This window comes from Lissotriton helveticus, chromosome 4_1 (genome assembly GCF_964261635.1).
Source record: "Lissotriton helveticus chromosome 4_1, aLisHel1.1, whole genome shotgun sequence".
NCBI classification, from domain to species: Eukaryota; Metazoa; Chordata; class Amphibia; order Caudata; family Salamandridae; genus Lissotriton; species Lissotriton helveticus.
The window spans coordinates 106241142-106268318 of record NC_136063.1 but is presented as its reverse complement, the minus strand read 5'-3'; the positions used below and the strand labels follow the sequence as shown (position 1 = coordinate 106268318).

Below are 27177 nucleotides of genomic sequence, written 5' to 3'. Positions count from 1 at the left end.
GCCTCCTGCATCTTCATAGTCCCGCACGCGAGACTACATATGCGTCCGCTCCAAGAGTGCTTGGCACGTCAGTGGAATCAGGCTCACGGACAGTTAAAAGACCTCGTGTTGGTGACCGGTCGTGCATACAACTCTCTGCATTGGTGGAATCCACACAACTTTTGCAAGGGCCGACCGTTCCAGGAGCCTGTTCCACAGATCATCCTAACAACTGACGCTTCTCTCCAGGGTTGGGGAGCTCATGTGCTCCACTACACAGTGCAGGGACTATGGACGACGCAGCAAAGGAAGATGCACATCAACCACCTAGAGCTGATGGCAATCTTCATGGCAATGAAGGCATTCAAGGTACATCTGTGCAACAAGGTTGTGTTGATCCGGACGGACAACATGACGGCCATGTACTACATTCAGAAGCAGGGAGGTACACACTCTCCACAGTTCTCATCTGGCTCCGAGCATGTGGAAGTGGGCCATTCAGAGGAACATCTTCCTCATGGCGGAACACCTCCCAGGCAAGGACAATCAGATGGCGGATCTGCTCAGCAGGTACAGCCAACAAATGCACGAGTGGGAGATACATCCATCAGTTCTCCACCCGTACTTCCAGCAGTGGGGTCATCCAGAGATAGACCTGTTAGCCACAAGGGAAAACGCCAAATGCCAAAGCTTTGCCGCCAGGTTCCCGCAGCCACAGTCGCAAGGCAATGCGATATGGATGAACTGGTCAGGCAAATTTGCGTACGCTTTTCCCCCAGCACCTCTAATACCGCTGGTGGCATGAAAGCTAAAGCAACACTCGATGACGCTCATCCTGGTTGCTCCAACGTGGGCACACCAACCATGTTACACCACGTTTCTAGACCTTTCTGTGGTACCGCATCAAAGGCTGCACCTCACACCCAGACTTTTGACGCAGAGCCATGGCGACATTCAGCACCCAGATCCGCAACAGCTCAACCTGGCGATCTGGCTCCTTAGAGTTTGGCTACCTCAACTTGCCTCCTGACTGCATGGATATCATACGGGAGGCAAGAAAGCCCACCACCAGAGCATGCTACGCAGCAAAATGGAAGCGGTTTGTCATTTTTTGCGTAGACCACAACATTGACCCGCTTGACGCGTCCACGCACAACATCATTTGTTATCTGTTACATCTTTACAAATGCAATCTGGCATATGCTTCCATTCGAATACATTTATCCGCCATAGCGGCTTATCTCCAAAACAGGCAGCATCTCTCCCTTTTCAGAGTGCCTGCCATTAAAGCTTTTCTAGAGGGGCTCAAACGAGTCATTCCTCCCAGGACCCCACCTGCTCCTGAATGGAATCTTAATGTGGTCCTCACCCAACTGATGGGTCCTCCTTTTGAGCCTCTGCATTCTTGCGAGATTCAGTTCTTAACATGGAAAGTGGCTTTCCTGATAGCCATTACGTCACTGCGACGTGTTAGTGAGCTCCAGGCGCTCACTGTACAGGAGCCATTCATACAAATTCACTCCAACCGGGTGGTGCTGCGCACTAACCTTAAATTTCTTCCAAACGTGGTTTCACAGTTCCATGTCAATCAGGCTATTGAACTGCCTGTGTTCTTCCAAAATCCTGAGACCTTGGCAGAAAGAATGCTCCACACTCTTGACGTCAAAAGGGCTTTGATGTACTACATTGATAGGACCAAAGATTTTAGGAAGACGAAACAACTCTTTGTTGCCTTTTCCGCACAACGCAAGGGCCACCCCATTTCCAAAGCAGGTATAGCCAGGTGGATCGTTAAGTGTATTCAAATTTGCTATCAAAAGGCTAAGCGCACTTTATGGATCCCCCCCCAAGAGCCCACTCCACCCGCAAGTTGGGGGCTGTGAGAAGTTGGCCTGATATATGATGCTCACTAGTTCTAGTGATCACCTTGTGTAGGAGAGTAGGGTCTGCAATCCTATGATCACCCAGATTTTTGCTTTTTGCTGCACTGGTTTACGACTTTCCCTGGCTGTGGGCCTGCTAATCAGACCCACAGCCTAGCTGTTCTCTCTATCCAAATTGTACTCAGGTACTGAATTGGCACTGGGCCCTCTCCAAGTCCCTGTACTCAGGGCTGAGGTGTACCCAGAAGTCTCCCAGGGGCTGAAGCATGTATTATGCCACCCCTGGGCTGACTAACTAAACTGACACAACTGGCTGCACGACAGCTGGGGCAAGGTGGTGTACTCACCCTTTGCTTTAGATATAGTATACCTATATCTAACCCTAAAAATGGACACACAGATCTCCTATCAGTCACTCCTATGGCAGGCCTTAACAATCCTGAAGGCAGAGTGCTTGGAATCGTGTGAGATGGTGCTCTGGCATGAGCTGAGCCTGTCTGCGGCTTTCGGGATCCATCCCTTAGCCGTTTCCATGATATCGCATACCATATACTCTTAAGTGCATTATAATCCTCGCGGTTATATGCCAACTCTGGTATCGCTTTATCAAAACATGTCGAGTAAGGTGTCATACGAATTGGAATACTAACCCCTCGCCAATTCTGGCGACGGGGTTAGCATTCCACCCTTCTAGAGGGACACGACATGTATGTAACCCCTAACCCCGGTTAAAGTCAGACAGAGCCTTAGCATCCACAAAATGGATGCTGCCACCGAGACACAAGTCTGCCCTCCTGCTGCTGGGAGTCCTCCCAGAGCAGGAGATAAGGACAAAGGGTTTCCTGCCAGGGGCGGTGCCAGCACCGTCCCAGACAGGGTTTTGTGTATTGTAGGTAGGCAGGGCTTTAGAGGAAGGTGACTGCACGTGGCACCCCGGTGCTCACTGTGCATAGGCTGGCTGGAACCAGTTCCAGGGTCACTCCAGACCCTGTGCTGGGGAAAAGCCCGCCAAGGAAGTGGGTGTAACCACCCCCCTCCTAGTCCCACCCCTAGGGCAGGACTTAGTCGCGTGCCAGCCCCTTTTTACAGGATAAAGGTAGGAACTGGCCCCCTTCCAAATCAGATCATCTTTGAATCCTGAAACTACTTTCCACGAAAGGAACTCAAGACTTCTTCCTAAGATTTCTCCCTTGTGACTAAGGAGTAGTCACCCTGCATCCGCAGGCACCATCTTAAGAACACTGCGGTCTGCTGCAAGTCTCTCCTCCGGATCAAGACTGCCCAGCTCGACGAGAACCGGCTTCCCTGGCACCTCTGACCTCTACCTGCATCATCAGTCACGCTGAGATTCGTGGGTGTGACGAGACCTCGAGGGACCGGCCATCTTCAAGACTGCACGACTTCTTTCCAGCAAGCCCGCCGAGTAATTTCCTGGTGAGTGCTTTGGGGTCCGAGAAGTCCCGACCCTGAGCAGCTCCAGCACCGAAGTGCAGCCTCCCAGCATCTCCACGATCTGCGTGGGGCCCTTCTGCTTTTTGCTGCTCATCGCGTTGTTTGGCTACTAGCCCGCTGGCTTGTGGCCTTCTGAACGACGCCCGACGACATTTCTGCTGCTGGTCTGGTTGCTCCAGGCTGGCCCTTGCTCCCTTCCAAAAGAGGAGCACCCCGGACCCTCCTGGTCCACTCAAGACGCCATTTTGAGTCCACCGCGTGGGCTTGAATTAGCCAAGGCTTGTTGCCCAATCCTGGGTAACTTCGACGCCGACAGCTTCATCCATCGTGGGACAGCTCGCCTCTCCATCCTGGTCGCCGACAGCGCCTCCTGGTCCGTGAGATCTGCAGAGCCAGCGTCGCCCACTCACCTGACTGCGGTGACTTCGCCCGGTGCCATCCTGGTGCCCACTTAATCACTGGCTAGTGATTCAAGAACTTGGTCCCCTCTGCTTTCAGGTTTCCTTCTTCCTTGATCCAGGCTTGGATCCAACGAACTTTCCTTCACTGGTCGCCTGCCCGCAACTTCCTTCTTCCAGGCTCCTGGTCCGGCAACGAGATCCCCGACGTCTTTTCAGACCTATGCAGCTGCAGCCCCTGGGCTAGGTAACTTCGGCACTTCGGTGTCCCAGCATAGCCTCACTATCCTAGGGTCAGGATCCACTGTCGTTTTCTTCCTACCAGGTCGGGTTCGCCCGTGAACACTAACTTTGCCTTTACTAGCTTCCATAGACTTTGTCCCGCATCCCGCGTGAGAGTGCACACTCTGCACCCGAGTCCCCTAGGTCTCCTAGAAGTAATCTAACGATTCTATAGTCAAGTCCTAGCGATTCCAAAGCCTATTAGTACTGTACTTACCTGCTAGTAATTTCGCATTCCACTTTTAGAATATATGGTTTTTCGTGCCCCTCGGGCATTTGTGTATAACGTGCTAACTTAAGTATTTTCGTAAGAGTTTTGTTGTGTGCCTAGCACCCTGTCCTCATAAAGAGTACAGGGTTGTTGTGATTCTAATAAATACATTGTTTATTTTCATAACACTTGTGTGGTGTCCTTTCACTGGGTGTTCAAGGGGTAATGTGATGGTAAAACAGCTGGCTTAACACGCCCTCTAGAGTCTTAGCCTTAGACTGCTCGTATCCATGCTACTAGGATAGCTGGTCTATAAGGTTGACTTACAACCAATCATCAATAAGGGTTGTTTGGACTGATATATAGTGATCACTAGAATAGTGAGCACTGCACATCAGGCCAACTTCTCACACCTTGTATCAGTCCAAACAACCCTTATGGTGATTGGTTGTAAGTCAACCTTATAGACCAGCTATCCTAATGGTAGCATGGACAAAGCAGTCTTAGGCTAAACTCTTTTGGCATGTGAAGCCAGCTGTTTTACCACAATATAACCCCTTGAATACCAGATGAAAGGACACCACACAGGTTGTTATGAAAAATAAACAGTCTATTTATTAATAACAACACCTCTGAACTCTTTATGAGGTCAGAGGGCTAAGCACATGACAAACTCTTACGAAAAATACGACAAGTTGCACAGAATTACAATGGTGCCCTAGGGGCACGACAAACCATATACTAAGTAAGTGGAATGTGAAAGTCGATAAAAGGAATGGAGCTGTCCTGAGGCTGTAGGATCGATGGGACCACGCTACACTAACTTCAGGTAAGTAATAGGAGGCCCACGGAACGCGTGTGCAGAGTGTGAACTCACACGCGAGATGCATAACAACGTCTATGGACAGTACAGTTCAAGTTAAAGGCGAGTACGGACAATCCTGACTAGGTAGGACTAAAACGACTGTGGAACTGGACACTAGGACAGTTAAACTACCCTTGAGCACCGAAATGCTCTCGTTTTCTCACCCACGGGCCGCGGGTGCATAGGTGTCAAGTGCGTCGGGTTCTCACGTTGAAGTCTATGGAGCCTGAAAGAAAAGATGCTGCAGGCGACCAGGAGGAAGATGTCCTGTGCAATCCAAGGGTGGATTGTTGAAGGAGACCTGAAAGCAGAGGGGACAATGTTCAGTCACTAGCCAGTGACTGGAGTGGAACCAGGAAGGAACCAGATGTCGTCGTCGTCGCGATCAGGTGAAGAGTGGACGCTTGACTCTGCAGCCACGTGGACCAGGAGGTGTCTTCGACGACCAGGATGGAGGCACGAGCTGTCCCACGCAGGCTCTCGCTGTGGGCGGTGTTGGATCCGGGATTGGAGGCAACAGGCCTTGTAGGAGAGTAGGGTCTGCAATCCTATGATCACCCAGATTTTTGATTTTTGCTTCACTGGTTTACGACTTTCCCTGGCAGTGGGCCTGCTAATCAGACCCACAGCCTAGCTGTTCTCTCTACTCAAAATTGTACCCAGGTACTGAATTGGCACTGGGCCCTCCAAGTCCCTGTACCCAGGGCTGAGGTGCACCCAGAAGTCTCCCAGGGGCTGCAGCATGTATTATGCCACCCCTGGGCTGACTAACTAAATCAGACACAACTGGCTGCTTGACAGCTGGGGCAGAGTGGTGTACTCACCCTCTGCTGTAGATATAGTATTCCTATATCTAAACCTAACTGGACACACAGATCTCCTATCAGTCACTCCTATGGCAGGCCTTGACAATCCTGAAGGCAGAGTGCTTGGAATCGTGTGAGATAGTGCTCTGGCATGAGCTGAGCCTGTCTGCGGCTTTCGGGATCGATCCCTTAGCCGTTTTCCATGATATCGCATACCATATACTCTTAAGTGCATTATAATCCTCGCGGTTATATGCCAACTCTGGTATCGCTTTATCAAAACATGTCGAGTAAGGTGTCATACGAATTGGAATACTAACCCCTCGCCAATTCTGGCGACGGGGTTAGCATTCCACCCTTCTAGAGGGACACGACATGTATGTAACCTGTAACCCCGGTTAAAGTCAGACAGAGCCTTAGCTCCACAAAATGGATGCTGCCACCGAGACACAAGTCTGCCCTCCTGCTGCTGGGAGTCCTCCCAGCCCAGGAGGCAAGGACAAAGGGTTTCCTGCCAGGGGCGGTGCCAGCACCGTCCCAGACAGGATTTTGTGTATCCTAGGTAGGCAGGGCTTAGAGGAAGGTGACTGCAAGTGGCACCCCGGTGCTCACTGTGCATAGGCCGGCTTGAACCAGTTCCAGGGGCACTCCAGCCCCTGATCTGGGGAAAGCCCGCCAAAGGAGAGGGGTTTAACCACCCCCCTCCTAGTCCCACCCATAGGGCAGGACTTAGTCGCGTGCCAGCCCCTTTTTGCAGGATAAAGGTAGGAACTGGCCCCCTTCCAAATTAGATCAATCTTTGAATCCTGAACCGACCTTCTACACGAAGAACTCAAGACTCTTCTCAAGATTTCTCCCTTGTGACTAAGGAGTAGTCACCCTGCAGCAGCAGGCACCAACCAAGCATCGCGGTTTGTTGCCAGTCTCTCCTCCGGATCAAGACTGCTCCAGCACGACGAGAACCGGCTTCCCTGGCACCTCTGACCTCAACCTACATCATCAGCCCAGCTGTGATCCGTGGGTGCGACGAGACCTCGAGGGACCGGCCATCTTCAGAACTGCACGACGCTTGTGCAGCACGACCACCGAGTGACCCTCGACTGAGTGCTTTGAGCAGTGCTTTGCCTGAGCAGCTCCAGCACCGAAGTTCAGCCCCCCTGCATCCACGAGATCTGCGTGGGGCCCTTCTGCTTTTTGCTGCTCACCGCGTTGTCCAGGTCACTTGCCCGTTGGCTAGTGACCCTCTGACGACGAACTCTAACGACAAACACCGCTGGTCTGGTTGCTCCAGACTGGCCCTTGCTTCCCTCCATCAGAGAAGCACCCTGGACCCTCCTGGTCCACTCCAGACGCCATTTTAGGTCCACCGCGTGGGCCTTGCATTTGCCAAGACTTGTTGCCCAATCCTGGGTCCAGCGACGTCGACAGCAAGTACCTTCGTGGGACAGCTCGCACCTCCATCCTGGTTGCCGACAACGCCTCCTGGTCCGAGAGACTGCAGAGCCCAGCAGCGCCCACTCACCTGGCTGAGGTGACTTCGTCCGGTGCCATCTTGGTGCCCACTCAAATCACTGGCTAGTGATTCAGAACTTGGTCCCCTCTGCTTACAGGTTTCTTCTTCCCTGATCCAGGCTTGGATCACCACGAACTTCTTCACTGGCCGCCTGCCAGCAACTTCTTTCTTCAGGCTCCTGGATCTTCAACGAGAGTTTCCGACGCAACTTGAACCCTATGCAGCCGCCGCCCCTGGGCTAGGTAACCTGAGTACTCCGGTGCTCCAGCATAGTCCAACACCCTAAGTGTTCGGATCCACTCTTGTTTTCGACCCACCTAGTCGGGTTCGCCCGAGAACAGTAACTTTGCAATTGCTAGTATCCATAGACTTGTTCCCGCATTACGCGTGAGAGTTCCCACTCTGTACACGACGTCCACAGGCCTCCTGCATCTAATCCCAGTGTTTAGAATTGTAGGCCTAGCGATTCCTGAGTCTAGAAAAGTACTACTTACCTGCTAGTAACTTCGCATTCTACTTCTTGTGTATATGGTTTTTCGTGCCCCTCGGGCATTTGTGTAAATTGTGCGACTTTCAGTAATTCTTTAAGATTTTTGTTGTGTGCTTAGCTCCCTGTCTCATAAAGAGCCAGGGTAGTCTTGTTATAAATAAATCTACTTTATTTTTGATAACAACTTGTGTGGTGTCCTTTCACTTGGTGTTAGAGGGGTAATGTGATGGTAAAACAGCTGGCTTAACACGCCCTTTAGAGTCTTAGCCTTAGACTGCTCGTATCCATGCTACTAGGATAGCTGGTCTATCAGGTTGACTTACAACCAATCATCAATAAGGGTTGTTTGGACTGATACATAGTGTTCACTAGAATAGTGAGCACTGCATATCAGGCCAACTTCTCACAGGCCTTAGCAAAGGCAACCCACGCGGTGAGTGAAGAAAGCGTCTGGTGCAGACTAGGAGAGTCCGGGGTGCCCCTCTTTTGGAAGGGAGCAAGGGCCAGTCTGGAGCAACCAGACCAGCAGTGAAAATTCAAAGGTTCGTTGTCTAGGAGGCCACTAGCCAGCCGACAAGTGACCAGACAACGCGTCGAGCAGGAACCAAGCAGAAGGGCCCCACGCCGATCTCGTGGATGCTGGAGGGCTGATCTTCGGTGCAGGGGCTGCTCAGGGCTGGGGCTTCTCAGTCCCCAAAGCACTTGGTTGAGTTTACCTCGGGAGTCGTGCTGGAAGCGAAGTGCAGTTTCTTCCAAGATGGCCGGTCCCACGTGTCTCGTCGCACCCACGGGTCTCAGCTTTGCTGCAGATGCGAGTTGAGGTCGGAGAGGTCTGGGAATCCGGGTCTCGTCAGGCTCTGAAGTCTGGATCCTCGAGGGAAGACGACAAAGGGAAGCCGCTGGACGCTTGATGGTGCCTGCTTGTGCAGGGTGGACACTCCTTGCCCACAAGTGAGATTCTTCAGTCTTCTGTGGAGCAGAACGTCGAAGGCCAGAGTTTCTTCTTGTTGAATAGTTCAGGATAATCTAATTTGGAATGGGACCAGCTCCTACCTTTATCCTGCTAAAGGGGGCTGCACTACTGACTCGGTCCCTCCCCTGGGTGGGACCAGGAAGGGGGGTGGTTACACCCCCTATCCTTTGTCCGGTTTCGCGCCAGAGCTGGGGCAGGGATGCCCCAGCAACTGGTTTGAACCGGTGTATGCACAGGACACCTTGTGTGCCCCAGGCATGTCCCATTCCTTTCAGGCCTCCCTACCTCAATACACAAAATCCTGTCTGGGGTGGTGCTAGCACCTCCCAAGGCAGGAAACCCTTTGTCCAAGCCATCCTCGCTGGAAGGACTCCCAGCAGCAGGAGGTCAGACTTGTGTCTGTGGTGGCAGCATCCATTTTGTGATGCTGAGGCTCGAGTTAACTTTAACCGGGGTTCACAGTTACATACATGTCGTGTCCCTCTAGAAGGGTGGAATGCTACCCCCGTCGCCAGAATTGGCGAGGGGGTAGTATTCCAAATCGTATGACACCTTACTCGACATGTTTTGATAATGTTATACCAGAGTTAGCATTTAACAGCGAGGATTATAATGCACTTAAGAGTATATGGTATAGCGTTATCATGGAACAGCTATTAAGACTTGGTTCCGCAAGCTGCAAATGGGCTCAGCTCATGCCAGAGAACCATCTCACATAATTCCAAGCACTCTGCCTTCAGGATTGTTAAGGCCTTCCATAGGAGTGACTGATAGGAATATATATTTGTCCATTTTAGGGTTAGATATAGGTATACTATATCTACAGCAAAGGGTGTTTACACCACCTTGCCCCAGCTGTCATGCAGCCAGTTGTGTCAGATTTAGATGGCCAGCCAGGGGTGGCATAATACATGCTTCAGCCCCTGGTAGGCCCTGGGTACCTAAGGTACACTGTACAGGGACTGATAAGGTGACTCACTATCTAATTAGATATGTACCTAGGGTACATGGAGTCCATTTTAACAGAGAGAGCAGGAAGCCTGGGGTCCTGAATAGCAGGATCCCAGGCCAACTAAGTAAAAAACCAGCAAAACACCAGGCAAAAAGTTGGGGGTAACCATAGTCAGATATCCACCTTCCTACAGGGGCCTCCATGGCTTTCCTTGGAAATATCCCTTTAGAAGACATTCGTAGAGCAGCCACATGGTCTACCCCACACACATTTACAAAACACTACTGTGTAGATGTGCACTCCAAGCAGCTGTAGGGCAGGCTGTTCTAAACACTTTTTCAAACGTCTGCAGCTGGCACAGGCGGCCGCCGCTAATGGAGGGACTGCTATATATTCTATGCTATAGATATGAATTCACAATACAAAAGGGGATGATGGACGGAGCGTTTGAGCAAATCAAGCACTCACCCCCAGTCAACTGATCTGGATTAATCCATCAACTATTCTTTAGCCCACTCAGCCACCCCATTTCAGACATGGCTATATGCAAATCATTCTGACCCTGTGCCTCATGGGAACAGTCCAGCCCGAACTGCCAAGCCATGTCTTCCATGGACCGGAAACAAGCATCCTGGGACCGGTTTCGGATTCATAATCCTCATCAGCCAGGCTATCTTGAATCCAGTGGCCAAGTGAGCAAGGGACTCACGTCTGAGCATACCCTGCCACACTTAGGGCGAACAAAGCGATACAAAAGAATGATGATGGATTAAACCCAGATCAGTTGACTGGGGGTGAGTGCTTGATTTGCTCAAACGCTCCGTCCATCATCCCCTTTTGTATCGCTTTGTTCGCCCTAAGTGTGGCCGTCCTGTGCCGCAGCTGAGTAAGGAGAAAGACTGACCAAGAGAGTGCCATACTCACCCAAGTGGGCTGTCAACCTTTTTATTGACAAGAGATTGTGATGTCCCATCCCATAAAGTCGTGGTCACATCCACGGGTCGGATATCGAGTCACACTGTTTCTTGTAGGAGAACAGGGGGATCCCTGAAAACGAAAGGTTATGTCATGCGAGAAGCGACTGACTCCGATCCAGCCCTGTTAGCCGATGAATCCACCCGGAAGTATTACGAAGTTCCTTGTTCAAATAGTTGCATTGGTGAACTAATTAAAGCAATCTAGTTTTGCTTGAAGTCTTTGGCATAAACCAGCCACGAGCACAAGGTAGCACAGTACTGCTACAAAGATCATACTTTGTAGGTGCTGGTAAAGGGGCTTGAAATGTGAGCCAGATTAAACAAGCATTTACAATGCAACGGTTTCGCCTTCGGAAAAGTTAGAGCTTTTGGTATTGTATATGACAAACTTTTTATTTGTGTTGGTTTTGAAAACAGATAGAGTAAGCTATTGGCAATGCTATTTATTTGTCGCAAATGCGAGACGTATTGCATTTGCACACACACACCCACACAAGAGCCCCCCCCACACACCACACAAGAGCCCCCCCACACACCACACAAGAGCCCCCCACACACCACACAAGAGCCCCCCACACACCACACAAGAGCCCCCCCACACCACACAAGAGCCCCCCACACCACACAAGAGCCCCCCAACCACCACGCACGAGCCCCACGCACACACCCACACGCAAAGAGCCCCCTCCACACACGCAAAGAGCCCCCCCACACACGCAAAGAGCCCCCCCCACACACGCAAAGAGCCCCCCCCACACACGCAAAGAGCCCCCCCCACACACGCAAAGAGCCCCCCCCACACACGCAAAGAGCCCCCCACATACACGCAAAGAGCCCCCCACATACACCCACACGCAAAGAGCCCCCCACACACGCAAAGAGCCCCCCCACATACACGCAAAGAGCCCCCCACATACACGCAAAGAGCCCCCCACATACACGCAAAGAGCCCCACACAGAGGTCAGGGGTGGCACAGAAGCAGAGTTTCACCAGCTGAGGCTCGCATGAAGCCTCTAGCACAGCCTCAGAAACTGGAATGTTTGAAATACCTGTTGATAGCTAATAAAGGTGCCATCAGGGTATGCCATTCCGAAGGAGGGAAGCTGCAATTGCGTTTGCACACTGGCCTCTGATACCTCTGTGCGTGTCTGAGAATCTGTACAGAAGGGGCAAATAGGTGCTCCAGTTGTGCAATTATGCAAGAAATCGTCAGAAGCATGGCATGATCTTGCATAAAGCCAGTGACGCAAGATAATCGACACACAGGAAATGACAATAATAAGCAGTTACATATGCAAAAGAAGGGCAAATGAGAGATCACACAAAAAAGATAAGACACCAGTAGCAGAGGGTGCTCACGTTGCTGATATGCACACCGGAAAATATGGACAGCGAGGGTGATTTGCTTACACGCAGTATGTGCCCGTATCGGTCAGAAAGGAATACACAGTGCTCGTGGTAACCAAGCACAAAAGAGAGCAGAATATACTGCTCACATGCAGAGATGCACACATGACAACACAAGAAAGAAGGGAAGGGTGCTACTACGCAGCCATGTACACAGGAGAGAGAAATGCATATAGGGCTCTTGCAGTGTAATGCACATAGGAGATACAAAAACATGACATGGTTCTTACATGAGACAAAACAGAAATGCAGGATACAATTTCATATTTATCCATTGAGCGGGTACAAAGAGGAAACTGCTCACTTTACTCTTCAGTTCGTCCTCCATAGAGAAATACACAAACCGAATGCAGGCATTGACCGGCGCGTCAATGAGGCGAACAATATCCAGTCTGACTTGATATTGAGAGGACACCATGCCGATGAAGATCTGACCATTTAGTGCCATTCGGGAATCCTCATGTGCCTCTCCAATGCCATCTGGGGATATTTTCAAAGACCAGCAACGTCATATGGAGACTTTTCAGGAACAAGCACCTACGAGGACACAGGGGGCGGGAGAGGACACGGACGGCGGGAGGGGGCGGGAGTGGACACGGACGGCGGGAGGGGGCGGGAGTGGACACGGACGGGCATTTCAAAGACCAGCAACGTCATATGGAGACTTTTCAGGAACAAGCACCTACGAGGACACAGGGGGCGGGAGAGGACACGGACGGCGGGAGGGGGCGGGAGAGGGCGGGAGAGGACAAGGACGGCGGGAGGGGGCGGGAGTGGACACGGACGGCGGGAGGGGGCGGGAGTGGACACGGACGGCGGGAGGGGGCGGGAGAGGACACGGACGGCGGGAAACGTGCACAGGACAGCGAGGGGGGGCGGAAAGGCACACGGAGGGGGCGGGAATGGACAGACTTTCAGTGAAAGGGGAGGGAACGGGAAAAAACGTAACTCCGCCCTGGGAAAAAATCTCGGGAACGCCCCCGAATCTGGTCCGGCCTTGACGGACAGATCTCTGTTCCAATGGCTAGCCTCCATTTATGGAGCTAGCCAATGGGACAGGGGGGCGTATTCCAGAGTCCTTACTGAAATCAAGAGATTTCTCTGGAGGGCGGAGCTAAGAGCTCCGCCCTCCAGCGAAACCTAAAAATACATAGTGATATGTGAGATGTGTGAATCAAATTTGCAGTTCCACTTAACTGTGTTTTAGAAAGTTAGCGGTTGACATTGTAGTTCGTTATCGTCATCATTTAGAAAATTATAATTGGATAATTTCTGAATAACGGCGGTGTTTTTCAGCGAGGTGCACTGTTTTCCCTATTGTTATCAGACAGGAATTCGTGATTCAAAGAGCATGAGGTTACTTGATCCCAATCAAGAGGAAACAAAATGTCTGCATTATGCTGAATATTGTTCAACACTGCTAATGTTTATATGGGAATGCATGTGCAAAAAGGTAATGAAGTGAAATTAATGTAAAAAGTTAGTATGTGAAAGCCTTGATTTCACAAAGATGTTTTTCTGTTAACATACAACCTTTATTATCTTTGGGTAGTTGGAAATCCTGTTTAATTTTGAGGTAAACAAAGTGAATATGACATACGAATCAAGACGTGACTTAGGGTGAGGTGACAGACTTCACTTAGGTTTCTTCTGATATTTTTTCTATAAATAATAATAAAATACTTTTTTGCCAAAGCTATTGGCAATGTAAATGACAATGCCATTTATTTATGATTTAAAAAAACAAAAATGAGCAATCCCAATAGCTCTACTTTTAATGCTGCCGAGACCATTGCATTGTAAATGCTTGTTTAGTCCTTTCGTGTAGTCCTTCCTATGACGTAGGCTGAAATCGGATCTCCAGATCCGTTCCTGGCGCCGGCATTTAATTTTGAAGAGTTTGACCTCTGGTGTATACCAAGGTGAGGTGGCTAATTGTCTCGTAGGTTTCTTAATTTCTTCAGGGGCTAGCTCCTTTACTGCCTTGTTTAACCATAGGTCGAGTTTGTTTGCCCCATCGTTGCTATCTTTAAATGAGGGGAGATTACTCGCCAGGATTTTAGTTAGTTTGTCTCCCTGAATACGTTTTCAAGGCCTAGTTTTAACTAGCAAGGGGCGTTCTCTTCGACCATAGGCTGGTGAATTGGTTTTGACTTTAAAATGAATGGCCGCGTGATCTGACCATGGGACCGATTGGACTGATACAGCTTTGATATTATCATTGTTGGTAAAAATGCCATCCAGAGTGTGGCCGGCTTGGTGAGTAGGTTTAGAGACAATCTGTTTCATCCCAAAGCTCTGCAAGTTAATCAGTTAGAAAGGAAGCATCCGAGTCCTTGCTATCTTCCAGATAGAAGTTAGTCACCTAGGACTGTATAGGTGGCGGTATCTAGGCAGGATTCTAAGAAGGTTTGAAGTGTTCTGATAAAAGGGCCTCTAGTTCCTCTTGGCCTGTAGATCAGTAGACCTGTGAGAAGGTCTTGATTGTTGTTTTTAATGCTGAAGGTCATAGCTTTTGCCTCCAGTCCTGATTCTGAGCTGGAATTCACTTTGAGATGTGAGCGGTAGATTAGTGCAATTCCTCCCCCCACTGCTCCTGTCCTTTCTACCTGTGCTACTGAATAACCTGCAGGAACAGCCGTGTTCCAGTCGGGTCCAGAGGTAATGGAGGCCCAGGTTTCTGTAAGAAATACCAGATAAGGACTGTTGTCTGATATTAGGGATTCTAGCTCATATTTGTGCTTGAGCATGGACCTGGTGTTTAGCAGGATACAGTTCATTTCATTGCAGTTCTTATGTGTGATCCTGTTTATTAATTTCCCGGGCAGTTCCCTGGGTCTTTTATTTTTTTTATAGTGCTCTGGCAGCAGGAATTATTGATATCCTGGTAGCAGTTAGCCAGATGTGCCGGTAGGAAAGTGATCCTGAGACCGCAAGAAGTGCAGGCATTTAAATTAGCGGCGAGATGTATGGTTTGTGTTGGACAATTTCGGATATTTAAGGCCTGCAGTTCCTCACGGGAGAAACTAATTTTAGGAAATTGAGCAGGGATGTAGGCGCGTCTTGGGCGCGGACGGGCGCAGAAGGGCTTGACTTTGTCGCGCCCGTCAATTATCTTGGTTGGGTCATGTTTTCTTATTTGCCTGAAGGTGGTTGGTTGGGCTTGCTATTCTATTCAGTGCTTATGACTATTGATGAGGATCCCCTGGAAGAGAAGGGTAAGTTACTTACCTGTAATCCTAGTTCTCTTCCAGGGGTATCCTCATCGTCATAAGCAACCCACTATCCTCCCCTGGCAAATGAGATGTGATCAATGTGTTTATAGTTTCTTGGTGAGCCCTGTCTTCGGGGTTATGCAAAGAACAACTGACCTAACTGTCACTCCTGAGGCATGATAGGAAGCCAGGGGTCATGGCTGCCTTAAAGGCACGGTGCCAGTTATATTTGTTGAAAATGATTTCATTTTCTATGCTATTGATTTACAATGCAACCTATGGGCTAACAATGTCTATTTATTAGCAATTTTCAGAATTTGAATGTTTTGCTCATTAGAACAGAGTTCAAGGGCTATTTGACATAATGTTTTATATTTCATTGCTAATTCAGTGCATGTATGATTATTTACATTGTTTAGCCTCAGTTTTGGGGCTGCATTGGTGTGAGGAAAAAATGATATATATGCATACATATATGTGGAGCTATTTATGAGAGTTACATATATAATTTTATATTATTTCCGTGGTCCCTGCACGTGGACGGGGAAATTCAGTGCTTATGACTTTGATGAGGATGCCCCTGGAAGAGCACTAGGATTACAGGTAAGTAACTTATACATTTTTGGGAAAGAGCCCTGGCACTGGGGACCTGGCCAGCTGGAGCCTAGAGCACTTCCAAATGCCAATATGCAAAGTTTGTGCTACCAAACTCAAAACCTATAATCTAAGCATTTCACTGAGTTGGAAACTTCGCATTTGTTGAAAGGGTGTTATATTACCTGTTCTGTGCAGTCTTTAATTATCCTCCACTATTCTGTGGGTCTCACACATTGTATTGTTGCATGCCATTTATTCTCCATCATGTAGTTAATGTAGTTTTATCCTTTGCTTTAGCTATAACCCTGATCTGGACTCTGATCCTTTCGGAGAGGAGGGAAGCCTCTGGTCATTCAACTACTTTTTCTATAATAAAAAACTTAAAAGGATTGTCTTCTTCACGTGTCGTTCTATCAGGTCAGTGTTACAAGCTATAGTTAATTAATCTTTTTGTTAAATGAAGAACAAATCCTAAGATTTTAGGTTACTAGCTAGTCTGAAATTCTGTATTTGAGTGACCTCTTAAGGCATCAGAGACTGCAGAAGTGTGCCTGAATTGGTGTGGCTGTATAGTAAGTTTATTCCATAAAATCTTTTGTTTTCTTTTGTTTCATGACAAGTCCTATGTAACTGTTTAACGTAGCCTTCCTTATCACTTAGGAAAGTTCTTTAATCCATTTCTGATTTCCTTAATGCATTCTTTTTAAGGAGGGTGGTTTTGCCACACTCATTTCTGCCATTTAATATGCCACAACATCGATCTTTTAGACTCTGTACAGGATCCTTAAAGGGGATGATTGAATGGACCAAGCCCCTGCAGTTAAACACTTTTCTGCTTTGCAGTAGACTGTTGTGTGGCCTTAAAAGGGACTAGACTCTAAAAAAGTAAAGTAAAGTCCACATTTGTAAAGCGCACAATCACCCGTAAGGGTCTCTAGGCGCTGGGGGCCGTCGGGAAGATTAAGCGAGCTATTGCCCAGAGTCACATGGTGCTGGGCTAACCTGCCGCCGGAGCCGGGGATCGAACCGTGGTCCCCAGATTCCAGCGTCAGTCGCCCTGGCCGCGGCGCCACACCTCTCCCTAAAGACAGCTAAACGACAAAAAAAATCCTTTGTGTATGCTTTGGCTTTGCTACATTGACTTCAGATGCATTTCTGGGTCCTTCTGTGGTGGCCTCTGCTTGCCACACTTTAGTGGCCTTGTTGCATAACAGTTTCGAGGTTGAGAGTGATATTAGATCAACAAACCGTTTCAGTATTTGAGCAGGGATTGCAAGGATTTGTGGGCAAATTACACACCCAAACAAAGGTACTGTTATAATATAATGCAACATATAGACTACCAATGACTGCCTCTAGACCTGCATCTTCTCTGCGAGCTCCAACAAGGTCTGGTGTCTGCTGAGCTTTCTCTGCTTCACCTTTCCGTTGCTTTTTAGAGGCCGTGGTCTCCAGCAGTGTGTTATCCTCAGATCTTTAATGATTTACTGTGTGCAGCATAAACATTTCTCCTTCTGTTTTTGATTATTCATGCCGAAGGTTTCAAACCATAGATGCTGCACTCTTTGTCTTTACCTGGGATCCAGAAATAGTAACCTGTTTATTCCTCACATCCTTGGTCATTTGATTTAAGAAGGCAATTCGAGGCTCCAGCAGAAGAGGACCCGTTTTTCTGCAATATTTTCCTCGTACAGGTGGCTTCATTGTCTGTGCAGCAGTGAAAATATCTTACTACTAGTAAACCTCCTTCTGGTCACCCATTGACATCAGCATCAAAGGATTTGGAAGGATGATGCTGTAGAACTGACTGAGCTGACATGTCTTTCAGCCCCTCCCTCCATGGTGGGGAATGTAAACCCATCAGTGTCTAGCACCAGGACACCTTATTTTGTTAACCATGCACTTTAAAAGTTTTACTAATCTATAAATGCTCATGGTTGTAAGACTGTATCTGAAAGAAACACGTTAGTTAGAAAATTTTGCGTAGCAGTACCCTTGCGCGTCGGTAGGCGTCTGCGGCTCCACGTCCATCGTCGGCGTCGGGATAACGTCGTCGGAGTACTTAGACGCCGCCCTCTCACGCTGTCGTCCGTTCCTCTTTTTTCCGCGCCAGCTAGCGCAGGTCCGGAGAAAGCAGTATTTTAGTCATTTTTTGACTAAAACTTTTTGATCTTTTTGATCACGACTCTCTGTGCCAGTAGGGAATGCCCGGGTTCAAGCCCTGTCCCAACTGCAACCGACTGATGTCGGTTACCGATCCCCACCGCCGGTGCCTGTATTGCCTTAGGGCCGACCACGACGACCGGTCGTGCCCCGCGCCGCTCGAGGTCCCGGTCCAGGAGGGGGTCGAGGGACCGGTCGCGGGGCCACAGTCATCGAAGCTCGACGAGTTGACACTATTCATCAGGCTCCAAGTCCTCAGGTAAGAGGCACAAGAAGTCGAAGAGACGCCATCGCTCTTCTGACGACGCTCACACGACGCGGCCGGGGGTTCCGATGACACCGGAGCCGCAGGCGATGCGGCCAACACCATACCTGCCGGTCCCTGGGCTGAACGCGACGCCGGAGGAGATCGAGACCTTCCTCATGGCCGTGAGGTCCCTCGCTCCTCCGTCGGGTCCCGCGGTGCCTCTGGGCCCCGACTGGGAGTCCAAGCGGGCCGGGTGCTCCGGCGCCGTCTGGTGCTTCGGCCCCGGCGCCGTCAGCTACTTCGGTTTCGACGCCGCAGGCTCCCGCTGGATCCGTATCCTTGTCGCCGCTGGTCGACCTCGCCGGCGTCGACCCCCAGGTTGTCGCCCCCAGCGCCGTCCCCGCACGACGCCGCATTCGACGCCGGCTGAAGAGCATTTCTTTTTTGATCGGGCTCCATCCTTTGACCCTGAGTTTCAGGAGATGAAGGGGATTGGGAGGGGTCTGAGGACCCTCTGACACTTGAGTGTCAGTCCTTCCAGGACTGGACAGAGGAGCTAAGGGAGACCAGTGGTCTTGATACCTCCCCTGACACTGGCTTTGTCTCCCCTCCTACCGTGCCTACGGAGGAGGGGGCTGCTTATAGTGTGGTGCTGACGCGGGCAGCCAAGGCCTTGGTGCTTACGCTCCCCGGTGCTACTGTGAGGTCTAACATCCTCACTAAGGTCCTTAAACCGCAGACTGGCCCTCCGGAGCCTTTACTGCAGTTTAATGAGGCTCTCATGGTCGTCCTGTTGGGCTCCTGGTCAAGGCCCGCTACAGGCCCCCCTGTAGATAGGAAAGTCGCCAGGTGCCACGGCCCAGCTCCAGGCGACCCTAGCTTCCTGTCCACCCCCCCCCCCCCACCCCCGAGAGTCTGGTTATCCCCAATCAGATTTCCCGACTGCTCCCCCTGATCGGTAATCCAAGAGGTATGAACAGTTTGGTAAGAAGCTCTTCTCGTCCCTTAGCTGCGGACTGCGGTCAGTCAACACCGCTTGCCTCTTGGGTCGTTATACCCACTCTCTGTGGGATACGGTTGCGGCCGTGCTGCCAGAGTGTCTGGAGGGGGCCCGGGCAAAACTCGCTCAAGCCCTCGCGGAGGGACGAGGTGCAGCTTGGTACTCTATGCGATGTGGACTGGATACCACGGACTCGCTGGGCAGGGCGATGTCAACTACCGTGGCGGTTCGCCGCCACGCCTGGCTGAGGTCCGCCAACTTTTCGGCCGCTGTCCAGAACACCATCATGGACATGCCGTTTGATGGCAGCCACCTCTTTGGTGACAAGGCAGATAATGCGCTTGAATGTTTCCAGAGCTACGGCAAGTCCTTGGGCCTCTCGGGGCAGTGTCAGCAGCAGTCTGTCTTTCGCTCCTTTCGTGGCCAAGGAAGAGGCGCCCCTTCACGTCCTGCCAGCCACGGACTGCAGTCTAACATCCAGTGCAGCAGCGGGCATGGTAACTGCCGTGGCGGTGCCAGTGGACAACGGCGTAGCCAGTCCACATCTACTCCCGCAACATCCACCTCAAAGCCCTCCTAGTCCGAGCATTCAGGCCCATTTAATGCCAGTGGGGGGCATGGTCCGCCATCGCCTCCTTCACTGGCGTACCATCACTTCAGACAGGTGGGTGCTGTAAATCGTCCGAAGGGGCTACTCCCTCCCCTTCGAGGCGACCCCTCCAGCCATGCCACCGCAGTACCACCGCGTGTCGGGGGAATCACTTGCAACTTCTGCAGGAGGAAGTGTCAGCCCTCTTGGCCAAGGGGGCCATCAAGCGCGTTTCAGGGCCAGAAGTAGAGTGTGGTTGCTATTCCCGCTACTTTCTGGTTCCCAAGAAGGGCAAAGGGGGTTTACACCCTATCTTGGACCTCAGGAACGTCAACGGCTGCCTCCAGAAGGAGAAGTTCAAGATGCGGACTCTGGCTCAGGTCTTGGCTGCCCTGGACCCCAGAGACTGGATGGTAGCGTTGGACTTGCAGGAGGTGTATTTCCACATACCCGTCCTGCCGGCGTTACCTGCGGTTCGCAGTAGGCCACAAGCACTTTCAGTTTACCGTGCTCCCCTTCGGCCTTACCAGCACCCCACGGGTGTTCACGAAAGTGATGGCGGTGGTCGCAGCTCATCTGCGCAGGTTAGGGGTTTCAGTCTTCCCCTACCTTGACGACTGGTTGTTGAAGGCGGGCTCGCCCCAGACAGTCGTCAGCCACCTCCAGACTACGGCCGACCTCCTGCACCAGCTGGGGTTCTCCATCAATGTGACGAAGTCGCACCTGTGTCCCTCTCAGAAGCTCCTCTTCATCGGAGCGGTTCTAGACTCAGCGCAGTTTCGGGTTTATCCTCCCAAACAGCAGGTTCAGGATATTCAGGCTCTGATTCCGATCTTTCAGCCGTTATCCTGGGTCTCGGTCAGGTTGACGCTGCGGCTTCTGGGGCTGATGGCCTTCTGCATCCTTCTGGTGCATCACGCCAGGTGGGAGATGCGGGCTCTTAAGTGGGACCTGAAGTTTCAGTGGGCCCATCACCAGGGCAACTTCTCCGACCAGGTCTTGATCTCGGAGGGCACTGCAAGACAGTTGCAGTGGTGGCTCGAGGACCACGATTGGGTCAGCAGCAGATCCCTCTCCCTTCCCCAACCGGAGCACGTATTTGTTGCGGACGCGTCCCTCCAGGGCTGGGGGGGCCACATGGGAGAGGCAGAGATCAGAGGCCTCTGGTCTCCGGCGGAGTCCCGGCTCCACATCAACCTTCTGGAGCTGCGGGCGATCCGGCTTGCACAGAAGGCATTCCTCCCCTCTGTCCGGGGGAGTGTAGTGCAGGTGTTCACGGACAACACCACCGCCATGTGGTACTGCAACAAGCGGGGTGGGGTCGTGGACCCTATGCCAGGAGGCTATGCGTCGGTCAGTGGCTGGAACATCAGGACGTGACCCTGGTGGTTTAACACCTGGCAGGTTCCCTGAACGCCAGGGCGGACAAACTCAGCCGTCGGTGCATGATGGATCAAAAATGGCGTCTGAACTCTGACGTGGCGCAAGACCTCTTTCAGCAGTGGGGAGAGCCTTGGTTAGATCTATTCGCCACAGAAGAGAACACGCAATGTCATCAGTTCTGTGCGTTGGAATTTCCAAGGCGGCACTCGCTCAGAGACTCTTTTCGCCGCGAGTGGAGCTGCGGTCTGTTGTACGCCTTTCCGCCTATACCACTTCTGCCCAGAGTGCTGAAGATCAGGCGCGACCGGGCCAAAGTCATCCTTGTGGCTCCGGACTGGGCACGAAGATACTGGTATCCCAAGCTACTCAGCATGTCAGACGATCCCCCGATTCGTCTGCCTCTTCAGGGGGACCTTCTGTCACAGCAGCAGGGGACGGTCCTCCACCCGAACATGTCCAGTCTCCACCTCCATGCTTGGAGATTGAGCGGCGACAATTGAGGCCATTTGACTTGCCTCCTGAAGTCTGTGATGTGATTCTGGCAGCCAGGCGTCCCTCCACAAAAACGGTATATGCCTGCAGCTGGAACAGATTTGTGGCATGGTGCACAGCAAAGGCTGTGGATCCTCTCTCCGCCCCTCTTTCTGAGGTTCTTCTTTCTTCTCTCTTGCTCTGCTCTGGGCACTATCAAGGGCTACCTTTCTGCCATTTCCGCCTTCTTAAGGCTCCCTGATCAGCCCTCTTTGTTCAAGTCCCCAGTTGTAAATAGGTTTTTTGAAGGGCATCACTCATATGTTCCCTCCTGTTCCTTTCGTGATGCCTCAGTGGGACTTGAACCTTGTTTTCACTTTTCTGAGGTGCGCTCCTTTCGATCCACTTCATAACTGTCCTCTTCGTCTTCTTACCCTTAAGACTGCATTCCTGGTTGCCATCATCTCTGCCAGGAGAGTGAGTGAGCTCCAGGCCCTCTCTTCTAAACTGTAGGAGAGTGGGTTCTGCAATCCTATGGTCACCCCAGATTTTTGCTTTTTGCTTCACTGGTTTACGACTTTCCCTGGCTGTGGGCCTGCTAATCAGACCCACAGCCTAGCTGTTCTCTCTCTAAATTGACAACCATGTACTTTAGGTGCATTTACCAATTGGTACTGGGCCACCTTATCAGTCCCTGTACAGTGTACCTTAGGTACCCAGTGCATAGGTGTACTCAGGGTCTACCAGGGGCTGAAGCATGTATTATGCCACCCATGGCTGGCCATCTAAATCTGACACAACTGGCTGCATGACAGCTGGGGCAAGGTGGTGTAAACACCCTTTGCTGTAGATATAGTATACCTATATCTAACCCTAAAATGGACACATATATTCCTATCAGTCACTCCTATGGAAGGCCTTACCAATCCTGAAGGCAGAGTGCTTGGAATTATGTGAGATGGTGCTCTGGCATGAGCTGAGCCCGTTTGCAGCTTGCGGAACCAAGTCCTAATAGCTGTTCCATGATAATGCTATACCATATACTCTTAAGTACATTATAATCCTCGCTGTTAAATCTAACTCTGGTATAACATTATCAAAACATGTCGAGTAAGGTGTCATACGATTTGGAATACTACCCCCTCGCCAATTCTGGCAACGGGGGTAGCATTCCACCCTTCTAGAGGGACACTACATGTATGTAACTGTGAACCCCGGTTAAAGTTAACTCGAGCCTTGGCATCACAAAATGGATGCTGCCACCACAGACACCAGTCTGACCTCCTGCTGCTGGGAGTCCTTCCAGCGAGGGTGGCTTGGACAAAGGGTTTCCTGCCTTGGGAGGTGCTAGCACCAACCCAGACAGGATTTTGTGTATTGAGGTAGGGAGGCCTGAAAGGAATGAGACATGCCTGGGGCACACAAGGTGTCCTGTGCATACACCGGTTCAAACCAGTTGCTGGGGCATCCGTGCCCCAGCTCTGGCGCGAAACCGGACAAAGGATAGGGGGTGTAACCACCCCCCTTCCTGGTCCCACCCAGGGGAGGAACCTAGTCAGTAGTGCAGCCCCCTTTAGGAGAATAAAGGTAGGGGCTGGTCCCATTCCAAATTAGATTATCCTGAACTATTCAACAAGAAGAAACTCTGGCCTTCGACGTTCTGCTCCACAGAAGACTGAAGAATCTCCCTTGTGGGCAAGGAGTGTCCACCCTGCACAAGCAGGCACCATCAAGCGTCCAGCGGCTTCCCGTTGTTGTCTTCCCTCGAGGATCCAGACTTCAGAGCCCGACGAGACCCGGATTCCCAGACCTCTCCGACCTCCACTCACATCTGCAGCAAAGCTGAGACCCGTGGGTGCGACGAGACACGTGGGACCGGCCATCTTGGAAGAAACTGCACTTCGCTTCCAGCACGACTCCCGAGGTAAACTCAACCAAGTGCTTTGGGGACTGAGAAGCCCCAGCCCCGAGCAGCCCCTGCACCGAAGATCAGCCCTCCAGCATCCACGAGATCTGCGTGGGGGCCTTCTGCTTGGTTCCTGCTCGACGCGTTGTCTGGTCACTTGCCGGCTGGCTAGTGGCCTCCTAGACGATGAACCTTTGAATTTTCACTGCTGGTCTGGTTGCTCCAGACTGGCCCTTGCTCCCTTCCAAAAGAGGGGCACCCCGGACTCTCCTAGTCCGCACCAGATGCTTTCTTCACTCACCGCGTGGGTTGCCTTTGCCAAGGCCTGTTGACGCAGATTCCGGATCCAACACCGCCGACAGCGAGAGCCTGCGTGGGACAGCTCGTGCCTCCATCCTGGTCGTCGAAGACACCTCCTGGTCCACATGGCTGCAGAGTCAAGCGTCCACTCTTCACCTGATCGCGACAACGATATCTGGTTCCTTCCTGGTTCCACACCGGTAACTGGCTAGTGACTGTGAACATTGTCCCCTCTGCTTTCAGGTCTCCTTCACCAATCCACCCTTGGATTGCACCAGACATCTTCCTCCTGGTCGCCTGCAGCATATTTTTTTTCAGGCTCCATAGACTTCAACGCGAGAACCCGACGCACTTTGACACTTATGCACCCGCAGCCCGTGGGTGAGGTAACAAGAGCATTTCGGTGCTCAAGGGTAGTTTAACTGTCCTAGTGTCCAGATCCACAGTCGTTTTAGTCCTAACTAGTCAGGATTGTCCGTACTCACCTTTAACTTGAACTGTACTGTCCATAGACGTTGTTACGCATCTCGCGTGTGAGTTCACACTCTGCACACGCGTTCCGTGGGCCTCCTATTACTTACCTAAGGTGAAGATAGTGTAGTCCTAGCGAACCTCCAGCCTCTGGACAGCTCCATTCCTTCTATCGACTTTCACATTCCACTTACTTAGTATATGGTTTGTCGTGCCCCTAGGGCGCCATTGTAATTTCGTGCAACTTATCGTATTTTTCCTAAGAGATTGTCATGTGCTTAGCCCTCTGACCTCATAAAGAGTTCAGAGGTGTTTGTTATTAATAAATATATTGTTTATTTTCATAGCAACCTGTGTGGTGTCCTTTCATCTGGTATTCAAGGGGTTATATTGTGGTAAAACAGCTGGCTTCACATGCCAAAAGAGTTTAGCCTAAGGCTGCTTTGTCCATGCTACCATTAGGATAGCTGGTCTATAAGGTTGACTTACAACCAATCACCATAAGGGTTGTTTGGACTGATACAAGGTGATCACTAGAACTAGTGAGCATCATATATCAGGCCAACTTCTCACACCTACCACGCCGCAACGGGGGCACAGGAGCCTCTAACGCCGCCTCAAAACCCCGCATGGATCACCTCAGGCTCCGGGGTTTAAATTTTTTTTTAAAACGGGGCCTAGAGCCCAAGAGCACCACCACGGAGACCCCACAACCGCTGTACATGCCACGGAGCCCGCATGGCGCCCAGCGGGGCTCCGGGGCTTTGTATTTAAAACGGGACTTCGAGCCCTACTACTTCGCAACGGGTGCGCAGGAGCCCTCAACACCCCGTAGCTCTGCATGGAGCACCACGGGGCTCCGGGGGTTTCATTTTATCTATTTTGTTTAAACAGGGCTCCGGGCCCGATATGGAACCCAAGGGTCCCGGAGCCACCACCACAACCGTCGCACATGCCCCGGAGCCCGTCATGGAGCCACTCACAATAGACCCCCAAACAATAGCGGGAGCATAGGCCGCCCCCCGTGTGTCCCGAAAAGACCACCGAGCCCCCAATAGGCCTGCACGTTTGGCGAAGAAGAGACGAAGAGGCAGAACGAGCCGGCTGTCGGCAGGCCACTGTCCCTGGCCGCACGGCCGTACTCAAGTGCAGGGCTCTCAATCCGGCAGAACTTCAAAGGTCCCGGGCCTCCTCACTGCCAGGTAACCTTTAAGATATTTTTCTCAGAATAAGCATATGAAAACTCGTTTTTAGGAAGTTGTCTGCAAGTTATTTTAATGGGGCCAAAGTACTTTGTGAAACAAGTAAACTCTTTCATTAAAAAAACATCTTTCGGCAATAATTAATGCTGATTGAAGGAGAAATAAGATGTCACTGAAATCAAGAATAAAAGGAGCGGTTCACATTAAGATACTGCACATGAAACTCTTACTCACATATTCTGGTGTCGTCCTTTTAGTAATGACGAATAAACAAAAGCCACCTGAGTTCCCGAGGGATTATCCTCAGACCAGAAATGTGAGGCATTGTTTTGTGTAGGTTTAAATCAGCCCGTGTGTATCCCTCTCCCTCCTGTGCTCCCTCTCCCTCCTGTGCTCCCTCTCCATCTCTCTCTCCCTCCTGCCCTCCCTCTCCATCCTGCCCTCCCTCCTGCCCTCCCTCTCCATCCTGCCCTCCCTCGCCCTCCTTCTCCATCATGCCCTCCCTCTACCTCCTGCCCTCCCTCTCCATCTCTCTATCCATCCAGCCCTCCCTCTCCATCATACCCTCCCACTCCCACCTGCCCTCCCTCTCCCTCCCTCTCCCTCCTGCCCTCCCTCTCCCTCCTGCCCTCCCTCTCCCTCCTGCCCTCCCTCTCCCTCCTGCCCTCTCTCCATCTCTCTCTCCATCTCTGCAATAGGTCATGCATTTGCGAGTGATTAACCTATTTGGCATTGCAAATGACAATGCCATTTATTTAACGATTAAGCTATTGGCAATGTAAATGACAATGCCATTTATTTAAGATAAAAAAAAAAAAAGTCATGAGCAATGCCAATAGCTCTACCTTTAATAATGCCGAGACCATTGCATTGTAAATGCTTGTTTATGATTGGTGATGACCGAGATGTCTTTGCCCCTTATCACTGACTTGTATACCTTCCATACACTGCCCGGCGAATCCACCGATTGTGTGTTCTCTGTAAAGTATGGTTCAGTGGACTTCGCTAGGGCCTTGGCCATCTTAGGGTCTTTCAGGTATCCCAGGTAGAGCGGAAAAATTCTCCTCCTCCCAGGAATCTGTGCGGTGTATAGGATTTGTATAGGCGAGTGATATGAAATGCCTCTCGGTAAGTGTACCACTTCACTTATCCTCTCTGGGGTTATTGCTAGTCAGTATAGTCTATTCGGGAAAGGCAGTTGTGTACTTAAGAGTGAAAGTGTAGGGTGTTTAACTCTCCAAATATCGGTCAGCCCCATTGCATCCACAAATTCCATCAGAGCCTGATTAGACTTATTTGTGTCTCTACTCGGCCGTCGGTCCTTGGTAGCCTCCATTACGGCGTTTAAGCCTCCGCTTATGTTCAGTTCCCCATCAGGGAGGTCCAGTAGGAACCTCCCAAGATCCTGAAAGGCCGTATGATGAAGTGCCGGGGGGACATACAC

At 50.9% G+C, this 27177-nt stretch overlaps 1 protein-coding gene across 2 annotated transcripts in view; it reads left to right on the top strand.

Annotated features, from left to right (window-relative positions):
- The window catches only part of MAF1 (MAF1 negative regulator of RNA polymerase III), a 230839-nt gene that overhangs the window by 154768 nt on the left and 48894 nt on the right, over nucleotides 1-27177 (top strand). The window contains exons 6-7 of one of the 2 annotated variants that reach the window (XR_013610438.1): nucleotides 16299-16886; nucleotides 17089-18232. Coding sequence is in view for 1 of the 2 variants with exons in the window: in XM_078686530.1 (XP_078542656.1) it covers nucleotides 16299-16418 (120 nt within the window). In the remaining variant the exon portion in view is untranslated. Of the gene's footprint in view, nucleotides 1-16298; nucleotides 16887-17088; nucleotides 18233-27177 lie in introns of those variants that run through there. The other variant, XM_078686530.1, reaches the window with a different exon arrangement.